The sequence below is a fragment of the Archocentrus centrarchus genome, chromosome 21, assembly GCF_007364275.1.
Source record: "Archocentrus centrarchus isolate MPI-CPG fArcCen1 chromosome 21, fArcCen1, whole genome shotgun sequence".
In the NCBI taxonomy this organism is placed as follows: domain Eukaryota; kingdom Metazoa; phylum Chordata; class Actinopteri; order Cichliformes; family Cichlidae; genus Archocentrus; species Archocentrus centrarchus.
In genome coordinates this window covers 27,828,753-27,849,863 of record NC_044366.1, presented here as the reverse complement: position 1 = coordinate 27,849,863, position 21,111 = coordinate 27,828,753, and the positions used below count along the sequence as shown (strand labels likewise).

Here is a 21,111-nt window from a genome sequence, read left to right as displayed (position 1 = left end):
TATAGTTTTGCACTCATTGTTGGCACTCTCACTTCATCTATCTATCTATCTATCTATCTATCTATCTATCTATCTATCTATCTATCTATCTATCTATCTATCTATCTATCTATCTATCTAATTGCTTATCTATTACGTCATTACTTTGCTGAAGTATGAATGGCTGTCCGGGAGGTCTTTATCAGCAGAACAAACTGTAAAAACTTATGAAAACACAGTTGTAATTTTAAAACTTGTGCCCTCCTTTACACTTTCTAAAGACATCCAGTGGGCTGGATTGGAGTCTTAGCAGGGTCCATTCTGTCCTCGGGCCTTATGTTTGATACCCCTGCTCTAAAGGCTTCAGACTCTACAGGCTCACTCTGCTTCACGAATTATTTCATATGTTTATATTTTTATTTTATTTTATACAGTTTCATTTCACACAAACACAATCGCTCTACTCGCGCTGCACAACTGCAGGAACTCGATTCAGCTACCGAGTGAGTCATCATCTTTGCAGGCGATCTTTGAGTCGTGTGTACAGCTGCCGTATCGGGCGTGTGGGAGCAGACGCGGGGCGAAGGCGTCCGAAACCTGCAGCTGTCAGGAGCGCAGGATAATCATGGATAAACCCGAAAACCCGCCGCTGTAACAGCGATCGGGCCGCCTCCCTGAGCCGGAAGACAGGCAGATAAAGTTTATACTCCCCCCACAGCTGAGACCGAGTCGGCGGAGGGCTTCCTCTGGTCCCCTCCCTGTTGGAAGAAATGTGGCTAAACCCCGAAGAAGTTCTGCTCAAAAATGCCCTGAAACTCTGGATAACGGAGAAGAGCAACGACTTCTTCCTGCTGCAGAGGAGGAGAGGCCACGGGCAGTCCAACAGCAGGATCACAGGTAAACAACAACGCAACCAGCTATTACAACAACAGCAGCAAACAAAGGGGAGGCCATGCTGCCATTTCAGCCACAGGCACAGGTAGAAATAGTGGCATGTGACAGCCAGCTGTTAGGAAAACCACAAACACAGGGGGGGTGATCCTGTATCCAGGATCACTGTAATCTAAGCTCTGTTAAATCAAAGTTCAACACAAGCCTGATTATTGCAGCCACAGGGAATCAGGAACTCCACCTCCCCATCCACATACCTGTAGTGCACAACAAGGTGCGCTGAAGGTGCTTGTAGAGTTTGATCAGTTGTGCGTTAAAGTTTCACGTTCAGATCTAAACTATGAGAGCATTGCAGCCATGTTTTTGTTGTGGAGAGATTATAGTATAAAGACAAACGCCTCACACAGGTTCTCAAAGGTAACAGGAAAAGTCGAGGTTGGACTTCTGGCACTGTGGTGAAGTGGAGAAGCAGTCTAAACTGGTCAAAACTGTGACAACAGTCAAGGGGAAGAAAAGAAACTCAAACAAAGAAAAAATCATTTGCTGTAATTCTAATGTATGAGTAATTGTTTTGTTATTATTATTTTTAACTGAGGAGTTGCTAAATATCTCTGTTATAAAACATTTAAAAAAGTAGCTTCAGTGTTCAAAGAGGGGTATTCCTTAAATTCTTGTACCATGAAAATCACAAGACCCTTGCTGGCCGGTCTATAATTGGACTTGTGTTTGCCATAAATGAGAAATCCCCCAAAGAAAAGTCAGCTGAATTTGAACTCTGACCTGTCGCCGTAATTTCCTTAGGAAACAGGGTTTGTCATGTTGTGGGATTCTATTGTATTACGGAGGTTACAGGGCTGGTATCATGCTGCTTGGATGACTGTGTCTGCTCCATTCTTTAGTGATCTTTATATAAATTTGTGACCCCATGCTTGTTGCAGCAGCTGCCCTCTCCCCCCGCAGCTGTGGGCTGTAGATCGGCCTGTTTTCGGTTTCCTCCATCTGGTTTCCTCTCTGTGTTTTGTGTCTGTGCAGCAGGCTTTCACAGGCCCACTGGACCTTGGTTGTACAGTAGTTTAATTTTAATTACATTAAACCGGGCATGTGCTTCGTTCACTGTCTCTTTTACGATCTGCCTTCTTCCTTGTGGAGCGCTTCTCATAAAACAGAATAGTGGGACTTCCTGGCCGGAGTGTACTTTGTGTTTGTTCCTGCTGTTCCCATAGCGAGAGGAGGGTCAAAGGGTCAAGTCCTGTTGTCGCGTCGTTTACCATTAACTCATTTAATAACTGTCATTTTTGTGTTTCTGCTGCACAGAGTGAGAAAACAGCACAGAGCACAGTTGTGTGTTTTGCAGCTCAGATTGGACTCGTTTCATGTTTCCACCTATTAATTTAAAAGAGATCTGAATTCTGTGTGTGGTCTCAAATCTGTGAAAGCAGCCTCCTGCTCTTATCACCAGCAACGACATGCTTACAGGAGGATTTCTGAGGAGGGCTGGGTAACATCTGCAGCTGATCAGTCCGTTCACATGTTTCTGTTCCTAACTAATACCGCTCTCCTGTGTTTTTAATGTTTCTGCGTTTGATCAGTTAGCCCCAGTGCAATGCTCCTGCATGGACACATGAAAATGACATCCAGTCTGTTCATGTTGATGCATTCAAGAGCAAACAGATATCGCAGCATCGTGAATCTGAAAGCACATCTCTGTTTTGCTTCTCTGCGAGCCTCATAAAGGTCGACTGTAGTCATCATGTCTCCACAGCAGTATTCCCCCAACAATGTGACTGTTAGCAGAGAAAGGCAGTGATTCACTGTGGCTCCCTGTTTCTGGAAGGTTCACCAGTGCAAATCCTGTCTGGGTTTGTGGTGACAGATGGATAGTTTTGAGTTGCCAGGCTGCCGGATTTGCAGCTTCAGGCAGGTCAAGTTTGACCCTAAGATGTGGTTTACATTTGGCTGAAAGTCAGAGCTGTCTGCTGGAAAAGACTTATCTTTACCCCCCCCCCCCCCCCCCCCCCCCCCCCCCCACTGAGGGCTTCACCAATATGGGCTTGAACAGGGCAGACATAACTGGGAGAAGAAGATGCTGCTTTGTGATTTATTCTTAGATAATTAACATAAAAACAACACTTCTGAACGTCTCAAATGGGATATTGATTCTTAAAAACTCTAAATGTCTATTGAATCCCATTCGGATGACGTGCTTTGAGAATTCGAGCTTCTTTTTGGCAGAGTGAGGAAGTCTCACAGCAGGTTTTACAGCCTGACAAACCTGAAGGTGTTGAGTTGAATCATACTCAGCCTCTTGCATGCAAGTATGCGCGTTCCTTTTTCTGTCCATGTAGCTTTGTTTTTGTTTTTTTTTGTCTGTGTGTGTGTGTGTGTGTGTACGTGTGCCTACCAAACCAGAGACAGCACTGCTAAACCACAGATAGAGATCCGGTCTGCCCTCATCTCATTCAGTCATAGCTTTGAAATGCAGGGCTCAGCTGCTTTGGGGTGGGCTGATCTTGTTGATATGATGTCTTTGAAAGTTAGAAATTCTTTAAAAGATTAAAACAAAGCTGGCTTATAAAATCTGAAAATACCTAAAGAGGAGCAGTCCAAAACTTTGCCTTAAAATGAAAAAACTATTAGGGAAAAGTTGGACTGAGGAGATTTGTATTAAGAAGCTTAATGTTACTATGAGCCCAGCATATTGGCCAGTATTATCAGGAGATATTGACCTATCACAAATAAAATGTATCCATTTGGTCCTAGTGGCTTTAAAGAAAATGTCATTTTTAAGCACTGACTGACTGTCTCTTCAGTCGACTGCTATTAACTGTGTCTGTCAGGCCTGCAGAGGGGATGTGGCTACACGACAGTCCTGTACATATCTTATCACAATCAATGCTTTGCATCATTCAGTGTATCCAGGGTTTGTATGCAATTTCCATATGTACTATTTTAGTCATGGTATTTATAAACGAGATTGATAGGCATGAGTGTGAGGGTTGTTGACGGGAAGAAAATCATGTCTTTCCTGAACTTTTATAGTCACATATAATTATTGCTGTTGTCCATTTATTTTCAATTTTACTGTTTTACAAAAAAAGCTGTAAAGGACTAGTGAAGCAGATTATTATTTTTTTCTCTCAAGTTGCCAAATTAAAGTTATTTACTTGGACTCCCGAACAGAAAAAGTAGTTTTAGTGGTTGAGTTGTTCTGCTTGATTTCTGCGTGCCGGCTCAAATTTGGGGATAAAAACCTGAATTCAGCTTTTTATGTCCTCAATAAATAACAATGTTTTAGTTTTAAACAAGTTTATTTTGACAGATTTCTAAAATACTTTGCGTTTTCCTGTTTTTATGAGAGGTTCACAGTTCACTTTTAACACCTTTCACCTTTCTTGTATTTCCCAGCATGGTTAATGTAACGCATGAACTTATAACCCAGGTTGTGCGGGTGTTTACTTTAGCGCGCGGTCACTATACAGTTTCAAATGGAAGAATGTGTTTAGCCGCTCCCTCAGACCTCTGGAGCTCTCTTAGATCATTTGGCATGTTTAATGGGGAATGATTTTAATGTTTTATCCCCTTTCAAAGCTGAAAGTTTGAACTTTACTGTCCTTTCTGTTTTGTTTTTTTTAAGTCAGAGTATTGTCTGCCTCAGTGTGGATTTTTTTTTTTTGTTGTTTCACAGACAAAATCCAGAATAAAAGCACCACCAAGAGCGTAGTTATTGGAAAAGCGTGATGCAGTTTAGCTATGGTTCAGGAAGATGAAACCCTGATGACAGTAGCCCTATTGAGACCCAATGAGAGCTTCAGGCAGGGAGCCATGTGTGACTGGTCTGTTTCTATTTGCCTGACGATTGCAGTGCATGAAGTCATTCAAATTTATGAGGGTTTGGGGCTCAATTTTATCCTTGAGAACATCTGTGGAGTTGATTGCAACTGTAGAGATACAGATTTCCTGCTGGATTTTAGTAATAAAACTGAGCCGAATGCCTGTTTTAGTTGTCCGCTGAAGAGACAGGCGCATATTACCTGCCTGATTACATCCGGAGTCCTTCTGTTTTTGAATGAGACTCATCAAAAGTGTAATAAGGTTGGGTCCGACCTCTCTGCTGTGCTGGATGTGTCTTAAGTGGCAGTTTTCGCTGCTCTTTTGGCACTTCATTGTGATGTTGCCTTTGAGTAAAGCTAATCTGCATGCTGTCAGAAAAGCTTCCATGGCAGCCAACCATGGTTTCATCATCATTTGAGGCATATTTTATAATAGGCACACACACATATATGACCACCTCTATTATTCACTATAGCCTGAACTCTCTGAGGCAGCTTTCTTCTAATTTCTTTAATAGTCTTCAGGAATAGTTCTCCAGGTTTCTGAAGGACATTCAAAGTTCTTCTTTGGGTGTTGGCTGCCTTTTGCTCTGTTATCTGTAAAGATGATCCCACACTGCTTATAGATAATGTTCCATTGTACAATATGCTTTTACTGCACTGATAGTGCATTTGGAATCATTGTCAGGCTGAAAAATGAAGCCGATACCAGTCAGACGCTTTCCGGATGGTATTTCATGGTGGATCAAAATCCCACTGTTCTTTTCTGCATTCATAACTCCATCAATTTTGACAAGATTTCTGTCACCACTGGCTGAAATGCAGCCCCAATCCATGACAGAGCCTCCACCACGCTGTTGAAACTCTCTCCTGATCTCTGATCACAAACCAAAAGTTTGAAATTTGGATTCAAGATTTTCAGTCTAGTTCTTGCTACACAAAAAGTACAACCACATGTAATTATAAAATATAACAAATATACAAATTAAAGGAGAATGGATGGAGTGAAATCATGCAATTTAAAAAAAATGGGTTTTTTGTGAATCCCAAAATTAGAGGCCAGTGAAGTGGTTACTGTTTAAAAAAAAATGGCTCAAAAATCCCTGGTATATGCAGCGAGTGTAATCTGAGATAAAACCACAGAGATAAAACTCAGCAGTCTTGTCCTCTTGGTGTCGGAAACACCCTCTCTGGGTGTTTCCAGTTTCTCCTTTAGGCCCGCTGGTGTGTTTCTGTCGTGCAGATGTGAAATATTGCCGTCTGTGTGAGAGCTCTTCAATTCTTGGTTCACTGACGCAGAGGGAGACTGAAAAATGGCATCCATATACTCATGACGCTGTGTTTTTCTGGTTGTTGGAGTTGAATTGGTTTATGCATTTGTTTCTGAGGTGGTATTCAATGACTCTTTAAGGAATAGCGGTGTTAAAGCTTCACAGCACATACGTATGCGTTCACCTGCTGTTTCACTGCTGTTAAAAGGCTGGAGACACTATTCTGAGCTTGTTCGCTAATTTTTTTTGTTTCATTCTTGGCTACTTTTGGGCCCATTATGATTACAGTAGATTGCAATAATTTGGCAGAATAATGCAGACATAAGAAGAAAATATTAACGTACAAAAATAATGGACACTTCACTAGAAAATTACTTTGCAACATGACGTATTTGCCAATGATTACTGATTGTCTGTGCTTTGTAATCTCTGCAGGGCTCCTGGTTGGGGCGCTAGACACAGTGCTGGACTCCAATGCCAGGGTCACACCCTTCCGCATCCTCCTCCAGATTCCCGGCTCCCAGATCAGCTGGGTCATCGCCAGCGGTGAGCTGAACCCTCATGCCTTTTTGTTGTTTTCATATGTGTGCCTGTTTTGCTGTCTGCAGCCTCGGGAAATTTCCGTGTGCTCCGTTCCCTGAGCCTGACTCGTTCGATGGGCTCAAGATGTTAAAATGCTCTCCCTGCTTTTGTTTTTGTGTCTTTGCATTCATCAGGAGCTGCCATAGAGGAGGTGAATAAGCACTGGGACTGGCTGGTCCACAACCTGCTTCACTCTCTGTCTGTGTTTGAGAACAAGGAGGATGTTGCCAGCTTTGTCAAAGGAAAAGTCAGGGTCTGTAATATGCCAGCAAAGGCATGAAAACTCTGAGAGGATGATTTTAGATTTGAAGATATGTTAACAAGATTTTCTTGAAGATTTTTAAAAGATATATGTCATCAAGTATCTGCCTTAATGTGAAGAAATTGAGCCCGAATAACGTAGGCCTCTGTCTGCTGCAGGGCCTTATTGCCGAGGAGGTTCGGGGACGCCAGGCGGCCCAGGAGGAGGATCCGGAGAAGTTCAGGGAGGCGCTCCTGAAGTTTGAGCTTCACTTTGGCCTCCCCTCATCAGAGAAACTGGTGACGTATTACTCCTGCTGCTGCTGGAAGGGCCGAGTGCCTCGGCAGGGCTTCCTCTACCTCAGCATCAACCACATGGCCTTCTACTCCTTCCTGCTGGGGAAGGAAGGTCTGTACACCAAAGTGAGGGCTCTCATTTTCAAATTGAAAGACTCCACTTTTTGATCAAATTGGCAACAACTGTACTCAGATTTTAGCAACGAAAACCCACGTACATTTTTTTAAACAGTCTTAGAAAAGTTTGCTTTAAATCTGCTTGTAAACTACTAGTGAGCACACGGTGGTTTGTGCCTCTAACCTCATGCAGTCTGTAAGATTTTATTCTCTTCTTCCCTCCCCCCACAGTCAAGTTTGTGATTCCCTGGGCAGAGGTAACACGGTTGGAGCGGGTCTCCACCGGTCTGATGACGGAGGCAATTCGGGTCACCACACGGCAGCGGCAAAGGGAGTTCTCGATGTTCCTGAACCTCGACGAAGCCTTCGGGGTCATAGGTCAGCTGGCTGACATTGCCCTGAGGCGGCTGCTGAACAGCAAAGGCCTGGAGCTGGACCGAGTGCTGCAGCAGCCCGCACGCATCACCAAAAGGTCAGCGCTGGTTCTGGTGTGATCTGACAGTACGAACTGACAGTCCCGGGATTAAAAACCGGGACCTTTAACGTTAGATCAGTGTAAATATTTTCATAGGCAGGCACGGGTCATTCAGAATATTACTCACATGTTCAGTACTCGTTTTGTATAAATCTTTGGTTATTCAGCCTGAAACTCACCGCTTCCCTTTTTGCAAAGAGCAGAACATTACTATGCAGATTCCTGTCTGTGCCAACACAGTGAGTCAACAACCCAGTTACACACTTCACTCATACTGTCGCTGTTTTGTGAGTGTAACATGAAGGCAGCTGAGCTACAAACATAATGGAGCCCACACAGAACTGCTCAAACCCGAAACTACCCTGGCACCCCCGCTTTGGACGCTACAATAGTACAGAATAAGGAATACATTGTTTTTATACAGCTCCTTAAAGGAGGATAAAATACCTAGAATTAAAAATGCAAGTTTACATAACTTTGGTTTTACAGTGTTCTCAGCCTCCCAAAGCTGCCAGTTCACAGCAGAAGTTCAATATCACAGGAAGAGTCTGACACAGCTCGACTCCCCCAGCGCTGCTGTTGGTTTTGGAGGGGGGGAGCAGTTGAGGAAGTATCCTGTCAACTTACAAATTCAAAATAAAATTAGGCCTAAACATTAAGTTCAGATCCAAAGGGAGACGTGTGTGTTAAAACACTTTTTTTGCAAAACTTTACAAATGGCAACAAAAGTGTGCATGCTTTGTGTATCATTTAGCAGTTTTTTTCTTTTTTTGGTTTGTTTTTTTTTGTACTGCAGACATGCACCTTATTTTTTCAAAACAAACCCTCAAAACCATCAGACGAAGTCAAGTTGAAAGCTTTTTAAAATAAATGTCAGTGCAGTACAGATGTGTGACACACCACACCGCATCACAGTAGTTGTTTTGTGTGTGTGTATAAATAGCAGATGCACTTTTTGTATTCAGTGTTGGTCTCAGCATGCATAAAGCATGAGATGAAACTGAAAAGCGAACAAAGGAGGAAGGAATAAAGCTCACTCGGACAAAAGAACCCACAGAGAGTCCAGAATGGGGACAGAAACGAATAAGAAAAGAGGAAGTCGTTATATATGTGAAATGTGGTGATGCGAAATGACAGATGAAGGCAGCCAAATACACAAAGAGAAAAAGAAATGGCACTTCCTTTAGGAGCTAACAATAAACCTCAATGTACTTCTTACTCTGATCCTCTAAAAACACCATGACATAGTAATGCTGTACATCACTGAGCTGTTTCACACTTGAATAATGCACATATTGCAGTATGTGACAAGTAAGCATCCAAAAAATCCAATTAACTAGACTGAATGTTAAAAATGGGGCTTGTTTTTTAAGAAATGTACTGTATAAGATTCTTTGAGTGCCATGTCTCGCTCTTTTGGGTATTGCCTCTCTTATAGCATATATACAGAAAATGATCAATTACTGTCTATTGAAGGCAGCGTGGTGGTTAACACTGCTGCCTCACAGCAAGAAGGTTCTTGGTTTGAATCCACCATCTGGCCTTTCAGTGTGAAGTTTTTTCATGTTCTCCCTGTGTCTGCGGGGGTTTCCCAGCTTCCTCCTACGGTCCAAAGACATGCAGTTAGTGGGGTTAGTTAATAGGTGTGAGTATTAGTGACACACGCGATGGGCTGGTGATCTGTTCAGGGTGTACCCTGCCTCTCAATCTATGGCTGCTGGGATAGGCTCCAGGCCCCCTGCGACCCTGAATTGGCTAATTGGAAGTGGGTGGGTGTGTGTTGGATTGTAGTTGTAGTGGATGATCTGCCTTTTCAGAGGAAAAAAATAAAAACATTTGGGTCACAAAGTAGAAAAAAATAGCTGTTTAAAATTGAATTCCTCTCCTCGGGGCTCAACCAGCCTGGAGGTTAGAGGCAGAAACTCGCTTCAAATCTGCCTCAAAACCATCCATATGTACAAACTCTGCGTGCTTCACTTCTCCAAGAATTAAGGCCTACATTTCTGGGACACCAGTGAAAATCAAAAATAGATTTCTTGCTTTCAAACAGGGCTGACCAAACATCTTTAGAATACAATGCAGGCACTCTCACCGCAGCTCTGAGATCTGTTTGTTTTACTTGCCAGATGGAGGAGCTTGTCACTGAACCATGGAATGTAAGATGACTCTCCTGCAAGCACATGTTCAATAGACCTGCTTCACAACAGTATCTTTAACATAGAAGAGGGCAGTGGTCAGATGTTCACATCCATTCACGATGAACTGTTCTTTTTTCAGGCTGTAATGATTGTACAGCAAATATCTTTAATGACTTTCAAAAACAAGAAGTTTTTGAAAGTCATTAGAGAGAGAGAGAGACAGACAGGCAGACAGACAGACAGACAGACAGAGAGAGAGAGAGAGAGAGAGAGAGAGAGGCTGAAATATATACATACACTCACTCGAATCATTTAATAAGTGGGACTGAAGGTTCTACAATGTCTGAACTTGAGAAGGCCAGGCCCTGTTATCTTCTCATTAGTGATCATGATTGACTACAACTGGTAGTTTTTCTTTGCAGCAAAAAAAGATTTGTTTGACAGCACTCACTGGATTGACCAATTCTCAGAACAGTGGGAAACTCCAAGGAGCTCAGAAGGCGAACTGCAGATGTACTCAGGTTGGGAAGGTCTCTTTGAGCCATTTCTAAACAACTTTAGATTCAGAGCTCATCATTTCAAACAACTGTATGTAAGTACAAATTATTCAGATGTGTCACCTCTGCCAAGGTCTGGAAGAAGACCTAACTGTCGCACTCAGATGAGAGGAAGTTGGTCGTGATGTTCAAGAACCAAGAAAGAAGGTTCAAGACTGCCATGAATTGGAAACTGCTGGAACACCATCATCACTGTCCACATTGGAGCCAGTTTTACATTGCTGTGGACCGAGAGGGTGCCGACTAAGAAAGAAGCCCATGCTGGATTGAAATTTGCATCTGGAGAAAGGTTTTGTGACCAGATGAGACAAAGTTTGAGCTATTTGGCCACAATGACAAGAGGTATGTGATGCTACCACCACATGCCAAGCTTGGTGGTAGCAGCATCATGCTCTGGGGCTGTTTTGCTGCTAGTGGTACTGGTACATTGCACAAAGTGGATGCAATAATGAAGAAGGAGGACTACCTCCAAATTCTTAAACTTCACCTCAGATCAACAGCTGGATGATTGAAATTTGGACACACCTGGGTGTTCCAGCAGGATCCCAAACACTCATCAGAACTGGGTTTGGAATGATAAAGCAGTGGCCTTCACAAAGCCTCGAAATGTGTGGACTACGCTTAAAATTTGGGTCTGTGTAAATTTAAATAAACTCTAACGATTCTGCCAAGAAGAGCGTTCAGACATCCAGCCAGAAATATGCCAGAAGCTTGTTGATGGCTACCAAAAGCATCTGGTCGATGCTGGTGCAACTTAATAAGGGACATTTATATGTATGTATTTATATTTGTATATATTTGAGCCTGTGTGGATTGGAGAAAATCCAAAACTTGTGCACCCAACTCTTATATTTTTTTTATCTAAGTCATTAAAGGTGTATGTCGTATAATTCTTCCACCCTGGAAAAAGAACAGTTAAAAAAAAATCATTAAAAGTTCCAAATTACCATCACATCCAAGTGAGTGGATGTGAACTTCTGACCACAGCTGTTATTAATCACTTTTTTAAATTTACAGAACCTTAATGTGATTAGTAACACCCGGTGCTTTGAAAATATGTGATAAATAAGTGTTAGTAAAGGATGAAGAAGAGCATTTCCACTGGGAAAGACTGAAGTTGAGGAAATGAGGGTGCTTCTCCTGTGTTGGAAAATTATAGGGTGGGATTTACAGCACTGCAATAAACTCTGCTGAGCAGGACTATACTTAAGTTCAACTTTCTATTCCTGCACTGCAGTAGATTGTCACGCACACAAGGCCACGATCCTCTTTGAGTTCATTTAGTGTAATGTTGACACAATCGTGCGTAGTGGATTTGGAGCTTAGAGCAAAGCCTTTGTTCTGTGCCTCTCTGCCTCTCTCCTTCTTCAACCCTCTCAAGCAAGTTGTAAGGTTCTGAGAGTGTGGATGTTGGTCGTGTGCAAATTTAAGGCCTCCTGACTCTTTGGCAGCCTCTTTAAAGACGAGAGCCCTTTTCTGCCTGAGTCAAAGCAATATATCTGTTCACCAGAAATGTGTTATTGTAAGTGACTGACCTGTTGCCTGTGAGCACAGGCAAGTTGCCTTTTCATTAAAAAGGAAAATTTGGTTTCTCAGCCAAACTTCATTGCCTGACTCTTCCTCTAATCATTTTCCCCCACAGGATCCTAGAGGAACAGGCGATTAGGGAGTATGTTCTGGCTCTGTTTCGGCTCCCACGGAGTGAAAACCTCCATGAGGTGGCCTCCTGTTCGGTTTGGACACCACACGCCCGCTGCCACACAGCCGGGACTCTCTACACCACCGACAGCTATCTGTGTTTCTCCAGCCGAGAGGAAGGCAACCTCATCCTGCTCATACCCCTCTCAGAGGTACAGCACTCACCACCGAGCGCATTATTAGAACTATTACATACCTCACTCCCGTACACTTATAACTGCAGCCTGCAGGTCTTTCTCAGAAAGTACAAAAGTTCAAAGGTTTCATCTTTAAGGAGCACATAAAATGATAAACACAGTGCGCAGTAATCCAAGTTAACATGCAGCCATGTGACTAATTGAAAGACTGCAGGTGTCTACAGGAAGTGACAGACAACAGTCCCAAAAACCTTTGTTCCATGTGACGTGGCACAGTTAGCACTGAGTGGTGACCTGAACGTAAACGTACTTGTTAATGAAAGTCTGGCTTCATGTTATCTGTCCTCGGTGATTTCATAAGACAGCACTTAGAGGGATTTTGTTAAAGCCTGCTGTGGTTAAATGGTAACACATGGGCTGATTTCATGTGGTCAGTCACATGCCAGCCTGCAGAGGGAAACAAAAATATATTGTATACACTGTTAGCTTCATCAGGGATGTTAAGTAAGTTACCGCCTGTCCTCTCGACACAAATGGACACATTTCCACCTGTAAGCAGACAACACGGTAAAAAGACAAAGACAGAACTTAAAGAATTTTGGGAGGAAATTTTTTTTTTTCTTGGACTGTGTGTTTGTTGCAGTTCATATTGAAAAGATGAGATTATCAGCAGTAGTTCAATCTGTACTTTTTTCTCCACCACTTTGGTCTAATCTTCTATTTCCTGTGTTTTCTATTGAAGCGTTGTCTTAAGAAAAGTTTTTCACCCACCTAATCTGTCACTGTGAATAAGAAAAAATACCCTTCTCCTGCTCTTGATTCTGCCCAGGTTATGATTTCAGTCACGTTTGTCTGGCTGTTAGTAGGATAACTCGGAAAACAAATAATGGATTTTGATGAAAATTTCTGGAGTTGTTTGGGGTGGTACAAGGAACAGTAAGCTTTCTGGGGCCCAAGAACATATGATTTCTTTTTCAAGGTCAAAGGTCTCGGTCACTGGTGAAATATCTCATTTTTCAAATAAAAATATAAAATCATATTTTAAAGATTTTAAATGGCAGTAAAATAAACTTCTCATCTTTGTGATCTGGTAATTTATGATGGAATATGACAACATTGGGTGGAAATCTTTGGGTGGGCAGGTGTGCGCTCGACTGAATTTTACACAATGCAGTGTTGTGAGTAATTTCAGCTCCATCGATTCCAGCTTAAGGAGCAGGGGCCAGTCTGCTTCCCTGCTCTCTTTTCACACAAAGAAACACTGTCTGTGTGTTTTGATGCGTTACCACTTATTTGTGCCATTTTGTCACCAGGTGTTGTCCATAGAAAAAGCAGACAGCACCAGCGCGCTGCCCAACCCCGTCATTGTGAGTGTTCGGACTAAAAAGGCCTTCCAGCTGATCGAGCTGCACGACAGAGATGAGCTGGTTGAGAACATGAACTCCAGACTTCGAGCTCTGCAGTGGAAACGCTCCATGTTCCGCAGCAGGAAAGACGGCAAGAGGAGTGCGGTGAGTGGGATCTTTACATGTCATGTGTTTAAGTGGGTGAGACGTGCCATTGATACGGAGAAAATCAAATCAATCGATCACAGTTCAAATGAGCAAAAAAGGCTAATTGCTGCTAGTTGAGTGTAAAGACGATTTGACGCGTACATTTATTTAGACATTACTCAACAAAGGTGCAAGAACATATATGTTCCTGTGATGTCCGATTCTGCTGATTTACACCCACATTAGAATATCTGCAGGTAATAATCCCGTGAATTCAGAGCTACTAATCAGCTGTCCTTTGTTGCAGCCACTTCACCTAAACCTGAATATGCAGAAGTTTGGAGTAAAGAAATAGCTTCCAGCAGTATAAAAATGCTGAATCCCACCTTACTTCATTGTAGTATTATGTTGGCTATAATGTCCGTCTGAATAGGCAGAACCAGTACATCAAGATAACATTAAGTTCAGTACATTAGGTTCAATGTATTTCATTCCAGTACAGCCCTTAAAGGAGTTATATTATAAATGGGATGGAGTATTAAATACCTCCAGTTCTCAACTTTCTTTATAAACTGTTACAGTTCAGTGAATCGTGAAACTTCAGTCTTCCCAGCTTACCAAGAACCACCAGTAACGGGAATTTGAGGATGGGCTACTCTCAAAACAACAAGCAAAACGCAACTGATATAGTGCAATCTGAGCTCACATAAGCAGAACAAAAATAACCTCCTAAAGCAAAACAGGAGAAAAGCTGATTAAACAAAAAAGCCACCCATCCCTGCAAGACCTGTGCACAGGTCAGCTGGAGACTGCTTTGCTTGCTGGCTGGAGATTGAAAGAGGTGAGCCGACTTCTGACTGCTTGCCGAGTGACCTAAGCCAATGGATGCTCACTCACAATCGCCCACTTAGCCAATCAGACGAGCTCATTACATCCCATCACATTCACAAAGCAAAGGAGAGATAAGCACATGCATGCTGTTTAGCTCTATTTTAAAACAGTTGTAGAAATATTGTTTCTAATTATGTGCCTTTTGCTCCTCATATTTTCCACAGAGCTCCCCAACACCCTACTACACCTTCTATTATGACACCGGGTACTCTGATGAAGAAGAGCTAGAGGAGCAAGTCCTGCGCAACACTGTCAACAGTGAAGCGCTCATGACGGCCTTCCACCAAAACCAACCAGGAACCAATGGCAACAAGGTGGGAGGAGTCTGAGTGACTGTTCATTTAAAATTATATTTTGGTACATAAATAACTGATTGAATAGATTTAGAGTCACTTCAGATACAATTTAAAGGGTCGCCTCTCCCTGGAAGTTAGAAAAGAATGATATCCTCCAGCTGAATGTAGGAAATCCCTGTCACTCAGTCAGCATCAGCAGGCTTAACTGTGAACTTGTGTGTTTGTGTCAGAGCATGGAGCAGGTGAAAGAGCGGCTGTGGGAGGATCATTTCTCCGAGTTTGGACGTGGCGTCCACATGTTCCGCACGGAGAAGATCCAAAAGCTTGTGGCCATGGGGATCCCAGAGTCACTGCGAGGGGAGCTGTGGATGATATTTTCAGGTAAGAGAGAGACAGTGCGCTGCATTTTTATGTAGTAATTTGAAACGTCTTTACTCCTTTAAAGGGCCGCAAGGGTCTCAAATTAAGGAAAGGGACTGGCACAGCCACTGGTAAAATTTTATACCATAACAAAAAAACATAAAAAATACCAACACTTTACTGTACAGGAAGCTTATTTTAGATGAAAAGTTGCAAACAGATTGCTGCACACTGTCTGTATTGCTGAAATAAAGCATTGTGTAGTCTTCTGATACCCATCAACACATCAAATTAGCAGATCGCACACAGGGAAAGTTAATTAGGCCGCTTTAGCCTGCCCACAATTGTGGGAGATCTGCAGACTGCTTTGCAACCCACCTCCATCTGATTAAGTCAGATCCACCTTTCTTTCTCGGTGTATCTGACTCAATCAGTAATATCTGTTGTCACTGATGCCTGCTATGTTCTGCCCATGCACGTGGATGGTTGCAGAGCTGTGCTGTCAGATATAAATGACTGCAGATGGAGAAAACTGCAACAAATTCCCCACATGTTATATGAAAGCATGGCTAACAAGCATCATTTTACTGGCTGTGATATTGGGGGGGCTAACTGTCTTTAATATCACAGCCATAAAAATAAATAAAACTCTACAGAAGCATTTGCCAATAACCACCTTGGTCGATGAACTGTGTCATACTCATAAAAACAGTGCTTTAATATATATGATACCTGGATATGTAATTATGAATGATACACTGATGTATCTGCTGAGTGGAAACTCAGGCCAACACACACAAAAGAAGAAGTGTGAGCTTAAATCTTAAGTCTCACTGTGCTCCTGACCCCAGCAGGTAATGGGTGACTGTAAGGGTGCCCACAAGTACAGAAGTACTGGTGTGTGTGTGTGTCTGTTTTAACACAACTTGGGCTTCACATCCTCTTCTTTGCATCTGCTGTTCCTCAGACAATGGTACCTTTTCAGTCAGCCAGATTTTTATTTTGGTGTGTGGTTGGTTCCTCTGCTCAGTCTCACTTCCTTTTGTCCAAACAGCCCCTGTCAGCCATGCAGAAGAGCAGGTTGTAATAACTAAAAGTGAAACTGAGGTACAGGTGTGTTCAGCTGTGCAGAATAAATTTAACCTGGGACCTTTAAATATATAACATAGGGGGGTGGGGACTATGTAGTATGTCATTCTCTGTTTACAAATCCTGGTTCCCTTGTGGTTTGTGCAGATGCGTCCTCTGACCTGGAGTCCCACCAGGGCTACTACACGACCTTGGTGCAGAAATCAATGGGCCAGAACAACCTGGCCACAGAGGAGATCGAACGAGACCTGCACCGCTCCCTGCCGGACCATCCCGCTTTCCAAAACCCAACGGGCATCGCTGCACTCAGGCGGGTCCTCACTGCATATGCTCACCGCAACCCAAAGATTGGATACTGTCAGGTAAAGGTGTTTGAGCAGCATGGTGACATGACTGCAGCAATAGTAGTGTGACAGTATGTCACAGCATTTTAGCAGTGGTGGCACTGGTAGTATAAGACCGGAAGAGGACTGGTAGGAGCAGCAGTTGCAACCAATTACAGTCATGAGAAAAGTACATTATGTCTGGATTGACACATCTTTGCTGTAACCTCTGATGCATGTGTGAATTTTTGTGCCTCTCTGACTAGTCTATGAACATCCTGGCATCGGTGCTGCTGCTGTATGCTAAAGAGGAAGACGCTTTCTGGCTGCTGGTGGCTGTGTGTGAAAGAATGCTCCCCGACTACTTCAACCGCAGGGTCATAGGTAAAGAGCCCAGAGAGCAGCAGCACATTTCTAAGCTTTATTTACTTCTTATTTGTTGCTATTTTAAAAACACACAAGTAGTTATTGTGTTGCTGCTGCTGCTGCAGTTGTGATTGCTACAGCTTCTCAGACAGCAAACCCACCTGTCAAAGGCTTTGGTTTTAAGTCTTAAAATAGACATTATTTCCTGTGTTTGTGAAGCTGTTTATTTTTGACATACAAGGCACGTTTGTAGCAATTTCCTCTTCTTTTTAATGTCCGCATGTTTGTGGGCGTCACTTATCTTTGAAACAACAGAGACTGTGCTCTGAGAGTCTGTAGGAGCATAGATTCATAATTTATTTATAGATTTTTTATTAGTATCTCAAAAGAGGCAAAAAAAAAAAATTATGTATTTATCCTAGCAATAATCTGTAACTAAAATGTTGAAATCACACAAACATTACCAGTGTTTACAGACCACAGTAGCTATTTAGCAAAGAGAAGTAGTTAATATTAATAAGTAAAAATCATGTGTGGAAGTGTGGACCAGCACTCAGACTGAATGGCCTGTTTATGCTGCCATCTAGCGGTCAAAACGATGTACAACACTCATATTTTATAGCAGAAGTGAGAATCACATCAGGTCACATTTATCATTTGCTTTTCCTGATATGAATCATAGCATGTATTAGATAATTTTATATTTAACTTAGAGAAAATTCTTGTGCAACTTATTTTGGTGTCAAATTTACACACAAAGCCGTCCTTTGCCACACCGGCACACACGAGCAGACATGCCTCTCCTTGCTTAACATTTGTCTAACTCCACCACTCTCTCCTGTAGGAGCTCAGGTGGACCAATCGGTGTTCGAGGAGCTCATCAGGGAGCGTTTGCCAGAGCTGGCCGAACAGATTCCGGACCTCTCCACTCTCTCCTCCGTGTCCCTCTCTTGGTTCCTCACTCTGTTCCTCAGTGTCCTGCCGTTCCACAGCGCCGTCTGCGTGGTCGACTGCTTCTTCTTCCATGGAATCAAAGCCATCTTCCAACTTGGTTTGACCGTGCTGGAGGCCAACGCTGCACAGCTTTCCTCCAGCACAGATGACGGGCAGGCGCTTATGATTCTTACAAGGTAGGTTTGGAGCTCGGTGCTGGGAGAGTATCGTGAAAAGTAAAGCAAAACTCAAACCACTGCACCACTGATTGGTGTGAATCACTTCCTTACATCACTTTGCTTCTTTGTGTATTTTATGGATAATAATCACATGTGAATGGATGGAATTTGAAACCTTTTTTTTCCCTATGATTCCCAGTTTTCTGGACCAGGTTGGAAGTGAAGAGTCCCCTTCTGTTCAGTCTTCCTTGCCTGCTGCAGAGGAAACCAGCTGCAGTGACGCCGAAGGACACACAAATATCACTGACCTCATCAATGACTCCTATGAGGTGAGATTGCCTTAAATTATTAGCTTTTTTTTCCCCCACACTGTGTATCATCTCCTTTGCTTATTTTAGGTCCTTTTGTTGGATAAATTAGGTGGTCATGCCTGGTTAAATTGACCTTCTAATCCTCATATGGTCATTGCGACACATGGAAGAAACCATATTGTTATTGCCTCAAATTTACTATTGGACTTGTGTTCTCTGACATCAGAAATTCGGAGACCTGACAGTGCGGCAGATTGAGCGACTCCGCTGTCGGCACAGGATCCAGGTGCTGCAGGCACATGAAGACACCACCAAAGAAAATGCGGTGAGCAGATTGTTGGAGAATATAAATATTAAAGAAGCTGTAAGGACATACTCATACCTAATGTATGCCCAACTCTCAGCTGTTTATAATGTTCCCCTCTGTTTGTGTGTGTCTTTGCAGTTGAGACTGGTAACTCCAGATGTTTCCATCCCTCCAGAGAACTTGCCTGATATCTATGATCTATTCAAGGTTAATATCCTTCCGTGTTACAAACAATTTGATGTGTGAAAGATGACGTAAATCATCTTGGTGTCTGTCCTTTCTCCATCCTGGTCCCCCCATAGACGGAGCACTTTATCACTCTGTACTGGGGTGACAGCAGCTCTGCAGCAGCAGCAGAAGCAGCAGCGTGGCATTACTGCGACTCGAATCGCTCCTTTATAGAACGGCAGTATCGGCTGGACCGACCTCAGTTTAAAAGCCTGTACGGGCTGTTGACGCCGTGGTCCAGCGGCTCAAACCAACATACTGACACACTGGCAAACCGCACCTTCACCCTGCTGGACCAGGACCGCGACAACCTGGTCACCTTTAGAGACTTTACCAGCTGGCTGGGTAAGTAGAGGGAGGACAGGTCAGGAAATAGCAAATGCATAAAGCCGCAAGTGAGACCTTCCGTAGAGCTCTATCTCCTCATGTTTTTCTTGTTTTCCAGACACGCTGTACTTTGGAGAGCTAAATGAGAAAATCAGGCTGCTTTACTGCCTTCATATCCCTCCAGGTTATTCATTCTGTGCACACAATGACAAGTTATTCAGTTTCTCTCAGGCTGGCAATTTATTGATTCCTTTGCATTTGTTCATGTCTGCAGCACTGACAGAAAATGAAGATGACCCCTCTGTTATGAAGAGTCCCCTGCTTTCCACAAACAGACCTCTCTGTGTTAATCTGCCCCCTCGTCAGTCCAAACACTCTCATTCATCAGCTGTTATATGTGTATAATATTTTGATGTATATGCATGAAATCATTCAGGGGGGGATTTACTTTGTGTGGCTGTTTTTTTTTTGTTTTTTTTTTTTTTTAGGTGATGACAGTGAAGTGAAGGATTACCAGGAGCAGCTGAAGCAGATGCTGCAGGATCTGGCCAAAGAGAAGGAGAGAGATGTGGAGAAGCCTCTGCCTCTCATGAACCAGGTACAGGAGCAGAGCACTGGGATTCTGTTCTCTTTCTTCTGTCTCATCACTAATTAACTCTCTTCATTCCTTCTCGCTCAGCGGGAGTTCATCCAGTTCTGTAAAACGTTCTACAGCATGTTCCACGGTGACCTGGAGGAGAATGACCTCTTCCAGGCTATCGCCACAGTCACAAGTCTCGTGCTGCAGATCGGTGAGGCTGGCCATCGCAGTAAAACTGCCAGCAGTCAGGAGGAGTCGATAGCAGCAGGATCCACGCAGGCGGCCGCCGAAGACGGCGGAGTCGATGCCCGCAGGGGCAGCAGGAGTTCGATGACAGCGGAGAGCGAGTGGACGGTGAGCTACGCTCAGATCCTGGCCTCACTGCTGACTGAACAGGCGCTGGTGAACTTCTTCGAGAAGCCGCTGAATCTGTCGGCAAAAATTGCACAAGCCAAGGAGAATCAGTATCAGCAGCGGGCGGGTTTGCTCACTCTGCAGCAAGGGAGCAGCTGACTCCAATGTGAACGGCGGACTGTGCGTATCACATGACTGCTTTAAGTTCTGAAGTAGGATGATAAGGAGCCTTTAATGTTATCTGTGACATTTACCGTCCTGATAATGTGACTGCAGGACTTCTTTCTTGCATTAAGAGCCTCTCACTGCTCTGACCTCTGAATGACAACAGAAGGAAGTTTTCTCTAAACATTTTTGAGATAGAAAATGTTCTGGCACTCAAGATCTCAGCAGCGGCCCAGTCAATGGATGTCTCACTGGATCCGGACATCGGATTTTTCATTTACTGCATTTTGGGCCATGGGAAATTATAGTCATTACCTTTCTTTTGTCACCAAAAGGATGCCTGTAGCTCACCTGTGTTGCAGACAAATAATTTCTCACCACTTTCTTGTGTTTAAAGTGTTTACTGGCTGTGGTCTCACTCACTTTTCCAGATGTCTGCCTTATTTAAGTTTTACCAGCAAACCTTATGAACAGTGATTCTGCATTAAGGACAAATCTAGCATACAAATAGTGTTCTTTTAAAATTAATTTTATTACTTCTGTTTCTGTAATATTAAATGTTTTCCAACACGTGCTCTCTGATTAAAGATATTTTTGAAAACTTTTTCAAATTACTGGAAAAAATCAATGGTTACAGCTAGCAGCAAAAAAGATGATCCTTATAGTACTGTCCTTTTAAATAAAATACTGCAAAAAA

The 21,111-nt window shown here is 43.0% G+C and overlaps 1 protein-coding gene across 1 annotated transcript; it reads left to right on the top strand.

The window, feature by feature from the left end:
* The first annotated feature begins 526 nt into the window (after window positions 1-526).
* tbc1d8 (TBC1 domain family member 8) lies at window positions 527-21,081 on the top strand. Its single transcript, XM_030757811.1, has 20 exons — window positions 527-876; window positions 6,407-6,517; window positions 6,688-6,806; window positions 6,974-7,202; window positions 7,439-7,679; window positions 12,020-12,227; window positions 13,526-13,723; window positions 14,761-14,910; window positions 15,123-15,273; window positions 16,489-16,703; window positions 16,931-17,048; window positions 17,875-18,160; window positions 18,342-18,471; window positions 18,680-18,778; window positions 18,899-18,967; window positions 19,063-19,333; window positions 19,434-19,499; window positions 19,590-19,676; window positions 19,804-19,913; window positions 19,995-21,081. Exons 1-20 carry the CDS (start codon window positions 750-752, stop codon window positions 20,406-20,408), a joined length of 3,399 nt encoding a protein of 1,132 aa, XP_030613671.1. The 5' UTR covers window positions 527-749; the 3' UTR covers window positions 20,409-21,081.
* Window positions 21,082-21,111: the final 30 nt, after the last annotated feature.

Bases quoted from the DNA above. Each gene is read 5' to 3' on its own strand.
- tbc1d8 (XM_030757811.1), top strand. From the start codon at position 750: ATGTGGCTAAACCCCGAAGAAGTTCTGCTCAAAAATGCCCTGAAACTC. The intron at 18,968-19,062 runs GTTAATATCCTT...GTCCCCCCATAG, and splicing joins ATATCTATGATCTATTCAAG to ACGGAGCACTTTATCACTCT. The intron at 19,677-19,803 runs GTCAGTCCAAAC...TTTTTTTTTTAG, and splicing joins CTGTGTTAATCTGCCCCCTC to GTGATGACAGTGAAGTGAAG.